The 10,236-nt window shown below is 48.8% G+C and overlaps 1 protein-coding gene across 1 annotated transcript in view; it reads right to left on the reverse strand.

The window, feature by feature from the left end:
- DNAH2 (dynein axonemal heavy chain 2) overlaps positions 1 to 10,236 on the reverse strand; it is a 197,087-nt gene that overhangs the window by 186,491 nt on the left and 360 nt on the right. The window contains exons 2-6 of the mRNA XM_018572866.1: positions 6,635 to 6,655; positions 6,329 to 6,387; positions 5,405 to 5,495; positions 3,160 to 3,251; positions 2,749 to 2,928 (exon numbers count right to left, since the gene is read on the reverse strand). Of these exons, the coding sequence (XP_018428368.1) occupies positions 2,749 to 2,928; positions 3,160 to 3,251; positions 5,405 to 5,495; positions 6,329 to 6,387; positions 6,635 to 6,655 (443 nt within the window). The remainder of the gene's footprint in view (positions 1 to 2,748; positions 2,929 to 3,159; positions 3,252 to 5,404; positions 5,496 to 6,328; positions 6,388 to 6,634; positions 6,656 to 10,236) is intronic.

Consider the following 10,236-nt stretch of genomic DNA (forward strand, 5'->3'; position numbering starts at 1 on the left):
CACTGGTGCATCCCCCCGATCCTTTGTTTCTTTATACTTGTCAGATATCCTTGGCCTGGTGATGTCACATGACCTCTGTACCCCCTTCTTGCCCCAGGGGTTTGGCGGATCCAAATGCTGCAGAAAGCAACGTTGTATAATGATGTGGTGCTGCATGGGTGTGGTTGCAGGAGACAGCTCCAGTGTTGAGAACATGTAGCAGCCATTTAATTTTTAAAGCCCAATTGAACTTTCTATGTAGATGATGAATACAGGGGCATCAAAATAAAAAGTGTTCAATGTCACACAGTTCATTTTCATTCCAAAGCAGACACAGCTGGAGTAGAAAAGCATATTCCCTGCCAGCAGCTGCACAGTGGAACCCTTGCTCTGGTTGTGGAAGCAGTGGTCTCTCTGTAGAGGTTCAACACACCGCCTGCTGATTCAGAATTGTAGCTTTGCAGCTGCTCCCTGCTGATTGGAAAGCTCTGCCTGTAACTCAGCAGGAGGTGTGTTAGACCTCTGCAAGGAGACCACTGCTTCCCCACAGAGCAAGGGCTCCACTCTACAGCATGCTGGCAGGAGGTAGGCTTACTTACTTAGGCTGTGGCTGCTTTAGAAAGAAAATTGACCATTAGACATTGAACAGCTTTTGTTTAGATGCACCTGTATTCGGGTGATTTATACTGCAGGGTCAGCTTGGCTTTAACTGCCACTAGGTATTTTTTAGGTTTTCCACAACCTTGAATGGGGTTTTACCTAAGGGACACATGTTGATGAATGCTCCTCCCCTTCATTGGAAAACAAGTGGTAAAAATGTCTATAGTGGCTGTATATATCAGGTCACATCACCCGCCTGAGCTCCTCCCTCTGAACCATTTCACCCTCTATTGGGCTAACCCAACAGTAACAATTGTTCTAGGAATCTTCAAGGAGGAGCCTGCATCCTAAGGGAATCTTCAAGAAGGACCCTGCATCCTAGGGGAATCTTCAAGAAGGACCCTACATCTTAGGGGAATCTTCAAGGAGGAGCCTGCATCCTAAGGGAATCTTCAAGAAGGACCCTGCATCCTAGGGGAATCTTCAAGAAGGACCCTACATCTTAGGGGAATCTTCAAGGAGGAGCCTGCATCCTAAGGGAATCTTCAAGAAGGACCCTGCATCCTAGGGGAATCTTCAAGAAGGACCCTACATCTTAGGGGAATCTTCAAGGAGGAGCCTGCATCCTAAGGGAATCTTCAAGAAGGACCCTGCATCCTAGGGGAATCTTCAAGAAGGACCCTACATCTTAGGGGAATCTTCAAGGAGGAGCCTGCATCCTAAGGGAATCTTCAAGAAGGACCCTGCATCCTAGGGGAATCTTCAAAGAGGACCCTGCATCCTAGGGGGATATTCAAAGAGGAGCCTGCATCCAAAGGGGATCTTCAAGGAGGAGCCTGCATTCTAAGGGAATTATCAAGGAGGAGCCTGCATCCTAGGGGAATCTTCAAAGAGGAGCCTGCATCCGAAGGGGATCTTCAAGGAGGAGCCTGCATCCAAAGGGGATCTTCAAGGAGGACCCTGCATCCTAAGGGAATCTTCAAGAAGGACCCTGCATCCTAGGGGAATCTTCAAGAAGGACCCTGCATCCTAGGGGGATATTCAAAGAGGAGCCTGCATCCAAAGGGGATCTTCAAGGAGGAGCCTGCATTCTAAGGGAATTATCAAGGAGGAGCCTGCATCCTAGGGGAATCTTCAAAGAGGAGCCTGCATCCGAAGGGGATCTTCAAGGAGGAGCCTGCATCCGAAGGGGATCTTCAAGGAGGTGGCTGCATCCAAAGAGGATCTTCAAGGAGGAGCCTGCATCCTAGGGGAATTATCAAGGAGGACCCTGCATCCTAGGGGAATCTTCAAGGAGGAGCCTGCATCCTAGGGGAATCTTCAAGGAGGAGCCTGCATCCTAGGGGAATCTTCAAGGAGGAGCCTGCATCCTAGGGGATCTTTAAGCAGGACCCTACATCTTAGGGGAATCTTCAAGGAGGACCCTGCATCCTAAGGGAGTCTTCAAGGAGGACCCTGCATCCTAAGGCAATCTTCAAGGAGGACCCTGCATCCTAAGGCAATCTTCAAGGAGGACCCTGCATCCTAGGGGAATCTTCAAGGAGGACCCTGCATCCTAGGGGGATCTTCAAGGAGGACCCTGCATCCAAGGGGGATCTTCAAGGCGGAGCCTGCATCCTAGGGGAATCTTCAAGGCGGAGCCTGCATCCTAGAGGAATCTTCAAGGAAGAGCCTGCATCCTAGGGGGATCTTCAAGGAGGAGCCTGCATCCTAGGGGGATCTTCAAGGAGGACCCTACATCTTAGGGGAATCTTCAAGGAGGACCCTGCATCCTAGGGGAATCTTCAAGGAGGACCCTGCATCCTAGGGGGATCTTCGAGGACCCTGCATCCTAGGGGGATCTTCAAGGAGGACCCTGCATCCTAGGGGAATTATCAAGGAGGACCCTGCATCCTAGGGGAATTATCAAGGAGGAGCCTGCATCCTAGAGGAATCTTCAAGGCGGAGCCTGCATCCTAGGGGAATCTTCAAGGAGGAGCCTGCATCCTAGGAGGATCTTCAAGGAGGAGCTTGCATCCTAGGGGGAACTTCAATGAGGACACTGCATCCTAGGGCAATCTTCAAAGAGGACCCTGTATTCTAGTGGAATATTCAAGGAGGACCCTGCACGCTAGGGGAATATTGAAGGAGTACTCTACATCCTAGGGGAATGCAGTACGTGATCCAAACGTTACGCACTTGTGCTGGCATGCTGGGCCCGGCCTGAAGCCCACTCTGAGGGTCGAGGTACACAGACATTGTCTCCTGGCTGACGTCCGATGCAAAGCGCTCCAGTGCGTCATCGACCTCTGGTGTCCAGGCTTCGGATGACAGGTCGCTCAGGACAATCCTTTGCTTCAGGTTGGGTTTCTGGAAAATACAAGAAAGATACAATTGTGTTGGAAAGTTCGGATGGTGGTGTGTCATAAGCTCAAGAGATAGGATATCACCAGCACACCATGGTAGAAGATCAAAACAAGACATTAATTCGCCACCACCAAATTGGAACATTTCGGGGCCTCTGAGTAACCCTTCCTCAGGATGCAGTGACAACATGTGGTCATTATCTCCCTACAGCCTGTGGAAGCGGTCCTCAGTGACCCCGGAACTCTCTGATTTGGTGGTGGAGAATGAATGCCCATCTCTATCTTCTGGCTCAGGGTCATGGAAGAAGTCCTCAGTATCGGTGTGGTCTATGAACATAGAAGGAATCATACGGAGTCATCTTCCATGGCAGTGATAATGAAGTGTTACTGTGATAGAAGACAATACGGGAGAAGTGATTGTGAAAAGCCCACCACGGGATTGTGCCGAGTGATGAGAGGTCTGTGTGCGGCTACAGGCAGAGCGAGGGAGATTATACGGAGATATGATCGGCGCACAGAGGGGGCTGATGGGAGATTCGCTGTGTACAATTGTCTCTCGTGCCTCCAGGCGAGAGCATTTGCAGACTAATGATTTCATGTTGCCAACATCTGTTCTGTACCGAACGTCCATCTCTTGTCTATCTAATCTGTCTATCCGTCCATCTCTTGTCTATCTATCCATCCATCTCTTGTCTATCTATCTATTCATCTATCCATCTCTTGTCTATCTAATCTGTCTATCCGTCCATTCTATCTATCTATCTATCTATCCATCTCTTGTCTATCTATTTATCCATCCATCTCTTGTCTATCTAATCTGTCTATCCGTCCATTCTATCTATCTATCTATCTATCTATCTATCCATCTCTTGTCTATCTATCTCTTGTCTATCCATCGATCTATCTATCTATCCATCTCTTGTGTATCTATCTATCTATCTATCTATCTATCTAACCATCCATCTCTTGTTTATCTAATCTGTCTATCCGTCCATTCTATCTAATCTGTCTATCTATCTATCTATCTATCCATCTCTTGTCTATCTAATCTGTCTATCTATCTCTTGTCTATCCATCGATCTATCTATCTATCTATCTATCCATCTCTTGTGTATCTATCTATCTATCTATCCATCTCTTGTCTATCTAATCTGTCTATCCGTCCGTCCATTCTATCTATCTGTCTGTCTATCCATCTCTTGTCTATCCATCTATCTATCTATCTATCTCTTGTCTATCTAATCTGTCTATCCGTCCATCCTATCTATCTATCTATCTATCTATCTCTTGTCTATCTATCTATCTATCTATCATTATCTCTCTCTTCTATATCTATCTATATATATTTTATGCATCTATCCATTTGTCCGTGTCTCTCTCTCTCTCTCCCCTCAGTATCTTTGCAGTGATTGTTGACGTCTGAGGGAATTGGGTGATTTTCTTATTTTTACGCCTCGTGCTGTCTGTGCTTGTCCTGACAAATGCTTACTACAGCACTCCCTCTCTCCCGGCGGAATATTCTGCTCGGCTGTCTGTATTATGAGAGAATGTTCCTTGCTCTATTATACAACCAGATGATGAATTTGCTGCCTCTGACTGCGCGGGGAACATTTATAGTCATATATATACACAGATTAGCACTACAGGACAATACGTTAAGAATAATGCTCCGCTCTCCACATAGGGGGATGCTGTAATTTGAGGGATTTCTGGACAATAAAGGGGGGTGTCCGGTTCAAACGGAAACCTTTTATCTGCTTGTAACCAATCTTATACTGTTTAAGTGTAGGACGATGTCATAGAAACCTTCTGTCTGGATATAATTTGTAATTATATATGTACAGGGTGCAGCATTAAAGGAGGACCGCACCTCTGATACAAGTTGTCCTTGCAGTGGGTACTTACCTGATCCCCGCGCTGCAAGGGTTGACTACTCATTACAGATATTGTGATAACAACTTGTTCTTACCTGATCCCCGCTCTGCAAGGGTTGACTGCTCGTTACAGATATTGTGATAACGACTTGTTCTTACCTGATCCCCGCTCGGCAAGGGTTGACTGCTCGTTACAGATATTGTGATAACGACTTGTTCTTACCTGATCCCCGCCCGGCAAGGGTTGACTGCTCGTTACAGATATTGTGATAACGACTTGTTCTTACCTGATCCCCGCTCGGCAAGGGTTGACTGCTCGTTACAGATATTGTGATAACGACTTGTTCTTACCTGATCCCCGCTCGGCAAGGGTTGACTGCTCATTACAGATATTGTGATAACGACTTGTTCTTACCTGATCCCCGCCTGGCAAGGGTTGACTGCTCGTTGGGGCATTGTGAAGAGGACTTGTACTTACCTGATCCCCGCTCTGCAAGGGTTGACTGCTCGTTGGGGCATTGTGAAGAGGACTTGTTCTTACCTGATCCCCGCTCTGCAAGGGTTGACTGCCCATATAGGGGAACTGTGTAAAGGACTTTTACTTACCTGATCTCCACTCCTGCTGGGTCCAGAACCTGCGCCCGCAGCCCTCTTTTCCCCTATGCTCAGGTGGTCGGAGGTCCACTAAAACTATAATCTATAATGCAGAGCCCATATGAGAGGACACAGAGGGACAGGCCATGAGCCACAGTGTAAAGGCGAGACCACCATAGACAGGCCACGATCGACAGGGGAGCGGGGATCAGGTAAGTATAGTCCTTTGCACAATACACCTAATGAGCAGGTAACCCTTGCAGTGAAGGGGTGGCCCCACTGCAAGGGAAGTTTAATTTTACCCAAATACAGTCTTTCAGGCATGCCCACCTAATCTGATACCTCCCTCTGGCCCCATTCCAGCAACTGTGTGGCCCACCCTGCAGTCTTTTGTCCCAAATCATCCCCACTGAGTGTTCTTTATGCTGTACATGCATTTGGTGGCTCCATTTATTCCCTTGGAGAAGCCAACTCCTTAGAGCAGCTGAAGCCACCATGAGTAAGGCTTCCCATAGACATGAACAGGGCCACAGCATAAATGCGCAGGAAAAGGAGGACCCAGTGGGAATGCTTTTGAAAACAAAAGGATGTGCAGCCCCAAGTGGGTTACACAACGCAGTCTTCGGGAGGAAGGGGGGGTCGGGGGTAGGGACTAATGACACCTGAAGCCAGGGAGGAAAAGTCGGGACCCACAAGGGGCCTCACCAAACTTGCATTGCTGGAGTAGAAGTGAGCATTTGAGGATTTTAGTTCCACTTTTAAAAAAAGTTAATCGATGATCAATTTCCACCACAGTTCTTAGACTTTCTTTTTCCTGCAAGTGGCAGTATAACCCATCAGTCGTTCTACCGTATACGTCATTTTTTTGCTTTTTGCCCAGAGCTACACTTTAATAGGTACAGTGAACTGTCACAGAGCAAAGCAGCTTCTCCTTACCAGATCTAGATATTCCTCCACGACAACTGGGGAGAGCGACTTCTCATGTCTTGTGTCTTCTGCAGGAAACAAAAATAATCCACCATTGTCACACCATATAGGATTTGTGTAGCTCCAACATCTTCTGTAGCGCTGTACAAAGTGGCTGTACATTATCAGGTGTTCTAACCTCTCCTCACTATACTAAAAATGTGTCTTAGTCGGGTTCCCTTTTGGAGAGATCACTTCCTGCCCTGAAAGGAAATCAGAGGAACCATAGCAGCCCCCTCTCCCTCCAATAGCATGATGGCCCTGGTGAGGCCTAACCCGGGTACCCAGAATCGGAATCTAGAAAGAGAAAGATGACATGAAAAATGCCGGGCCAAAAATTTGCCCAATGAAACTGTAATTCTTTATCAAAAAATTTAACTGTCAGGAATACCGACACAGGTGACCCCACACCTGCGCAGGTACCCACACAGGCAGATCAAACACGTGTGACTACGCAGGACAAGGCAAAATGTATGATATACCGTTTTAATATGCCAACCAGAAGAATATAAAACAGAACAAGTATTAGCAACCAACTACATCTAAACCACACCACATGCAAGAAGTAACAGGCAAGCACACCCAAGGCAGCAAAGCAAAACACCAGGGGAACTAAGGGACAAAAGGTCAGGGTACAAGGAGCTAACAGGACTCAGGAACATAAGCAGGTCACGGTTCTGGACAACAAGCAGGGAACATACACAGGATACAGGACTCGGGAACAGAAGCAGGTTACAGGAAGCAGTTCCTGGCTGCCTGGAGACCTCTGCAGGTGAGTACGGAAACTGCAGGACTTAGCTCCAGCGCCACCTGGAGGCGGTCTGCATCCTAACAGTAACATAATACATAGTTTGTGGTGGGTTAAGGTTCCCCATGGCCCAATGAAGACCAATATCACTCCCCGCCTACTCCAGGGTTACAGGGGGCCGGCACCAGCAGCCAGGATTTACCACATGGCCCTCGCAGGTCCAATATACTGTAACTCCCATCCCACACCATGGTTACAGGGGGCCTGCCCCAGCAGCCAGTTGGTACCCCATGGCCCTCGCAGGTCCAATATCACTCCCAGCCTACACCAGGGTTACAGGGGGCCTGCACCAGCAGTTAGGAGGTACCCCATGGCCCTCACAGGTCCAATATGACTGCCAGCCTACACCAGGGTTACAGAGGGCCTGCACCAGCAGCCAGGAGGTACCCCATGGCCCTCACAGGTGCAATATCACTGCCAGCCTACACCAGGGTTACAGAGGGCCTGCACCAGCAGCCAGGAGGTACCCCATGGCCCTCACAGGTGCAATATCACTGCCAGCCTACACCAGGGTTACAGAGGGCCTGCACCAGCAGCCAGGAGGTACCCCATGGCCCTCACAGGTGCAATATCACTGCCAGCCTACACCAGGGTTACAGAGGGCCTGCACCAGCAGCCAGGAGGTACCCCATGGCCCTCACAGGTGCAATATCACTGCCAGCCTACACCAGGGTTACAGAGGGACTGCAACAGCAGGTAGGAGGTACCCCATGGCCCTCGCAGGTCCAATGTCACTTCTAACCTACACTAGGATACAGCGCAGGGATAGCCCCACTGCAAAGGATGACATTTTCTATTCCAGGAGGCCCTCTTTAAATGGTGAAAGGATAAACAGAGTGTGCAAAGCTGGCCATACATCTCTCAAAAAACACTTGATTCCCCCCATCCATGCTAACAAAGTCTTGACTAATTAAATGGCTGAGGTCTCAGATAATCAATGAATTAAATGCCAGAATGCCTTAATTAGAAAGCACTTACAGCTGAAGTTGAATCTGCCTTCCCTGGTTCCTCCCTTCCCCCTCATCAGCACGATAATGATGACATTTATTAAATAAACTTCAAATGCCTTGATGGGTGGACATCGGCTGATGCAGTGGGCTTGCCTAGACAGATTGGTATGTATTAGGGATGCACCGATACTAGTATCGATATCGGTGCCGATACCGAGTATTTGGGCAAGTACTCGTACTCCCCCAAATGCCCCGATACCTAGCCCGATACTTCCTGTATCAGGAAACCGGGCAACGCGTCATTAAACGCTGCCCGGCTTCCTGATTGGGCGGGAAGCCGGCTCCATGCCCTCTCGTCACTTGTGACGAGAGAGCATGGAGCCAACTTCACGGCCAATCAGGAAGCTGGGCAGCGTGTAATGACGCGCTGCCCGGTTTCCTGATTGGTCGGGAAGCTGGCCAATCAGGAAGCCGGGTGCCGTGTAATGATGCCGTGTAAGGACTTAATAAAACCTCTTGATGCTGGCCTCACATATATTTATGCGTCACAATGAAACTGGGCTTTACCGCCAAGCTGCCACATATATGCATCCATTGGTCAGTGCTAGGATAGGAGCGCGCATACTCGGTGTTCCCAGCTCAGTGACTCAGTGACGCAGTGCAGTGGGTTGTGCCGCGCTTTTGCTGCGTTCCGGGCCGTTTTTGGTTAAAAAAAAAAATAGTTTTTTTTAAAGTTTAACATGTGCTTTCAGGCACTTGCATGCGTTTTTGATGCGTTTTTACACCAAGCGCGGAGCAGAGCAGGTACAGACTGGATCAAAACTGCGTCCAATGTATTCCTATGGTATTTTGAGCTCCAGTTCACATTGCAGCGTGCAGATCCAGAGCAGATCCAGAGCAGGTGAAAAAACTGCGGCAAGCCCTATTTTACCTGCTCTGGAACGCATCAAAAACGCATCAAAACGCAAAAACGCATGCAAGTGCCTGAAAGCCCATGTTTAAAAAAAAAACACGGCCCGGAAGGCATCAAAAAGCGGCAAAAACGCATCAAAAACGCGGCACAACCCACTGCACTGCGTGTGCAGAAACCTGACCGGATCTGCTCTGCATTTGGTGTGAACAAGGCCTTGGTCCTGTAAGTTGTGAGGTGATCGGCCTCCATGGATCGGACTTGTTTTTCCAGCAGATCCCACAGATGATGGATTGGATTGGGATCTGGAGAATTTGGAGGCCAAGTCAACACCTCAAACTCATTGTTGCGTTCCTCAAACCATTCTTGAACCATTGTTGCAGTGTGGCAGGGCGCATTATCCTGCTGAACGAGGTCACTGCCATCAGGGAATACCGTGTCCATGAAGGGGTGTACTTGGTCAGTGACAATGTTTAGGTCGGTGCTACGTGTCAAAGTGACACCCACATGAATGGCAGGACCCGAGGTTTCCCAGCAGAGCATTGCCCAAAGTAACACACTGCCTCCGCCGGCTTGTCTTCTTCCCATAGTGCATCCTGGTGCCATCTCTTCCCCAGGTAAGCGACACACACGCACCCGCCCATCCACATGATGTTAAAGAAAACATGATGTACATCAGACCAGGCCACCTTCTTCCATTGCTCCGTGGTTCAGTTCTGATGCTCACGTGCCCATTGTAGGCTCTTTTGGAAGTGGACACGGGTCAGCATGGGCACCCTGACCGCTCTGTGGCTACACAACTCCATACACAACAACCTGCGATGCTCCGTGTGTTCAGACACCTTTCGATTGGAACCAACGGTAACATTTTCAGCAATTTGAGCTACAAGAGCTCTTCTATTGGATTCGACTACATGGGCCAGCTTTCCCTCTCCACGTACATCAGTGAGCCTAGGCCACCCATGACCCTGTCACCGGTTCATTGGTTTTCTTTCCTTGGACCACTTCTGGTCGATCCTGACCACTACAGACCACTGCCCTGACCCAGTCGTCCAGGCATCACAATTTGGTCCTTGTCAAAGTTCCTCAAATCCTCGCACTTGTCCATTATTTCTGCTTCCAACTCATCAACGTCAGGGACAAAATGTTCACTTGCTGCCTAATTTACCCCCCCCCCCACTTCCAGGTGCCATTGTAACCAGAAAATCAA

This window comes from Nanorana parkeri, unplaced genomic scaffold (assembly GCF_000935625.1).
Source record: "Nanorana parkeri isolate BGI_ZX_2015 unplaced genomic scaffold, ASM93562v1 scaffold2150, whole genome shotgun sequence".
NCBI lineage: Eukaryota > Metazoa > Chordata > Amphibia > Anura > Dicroglossidae > Nanorana > Nanorana parkeri.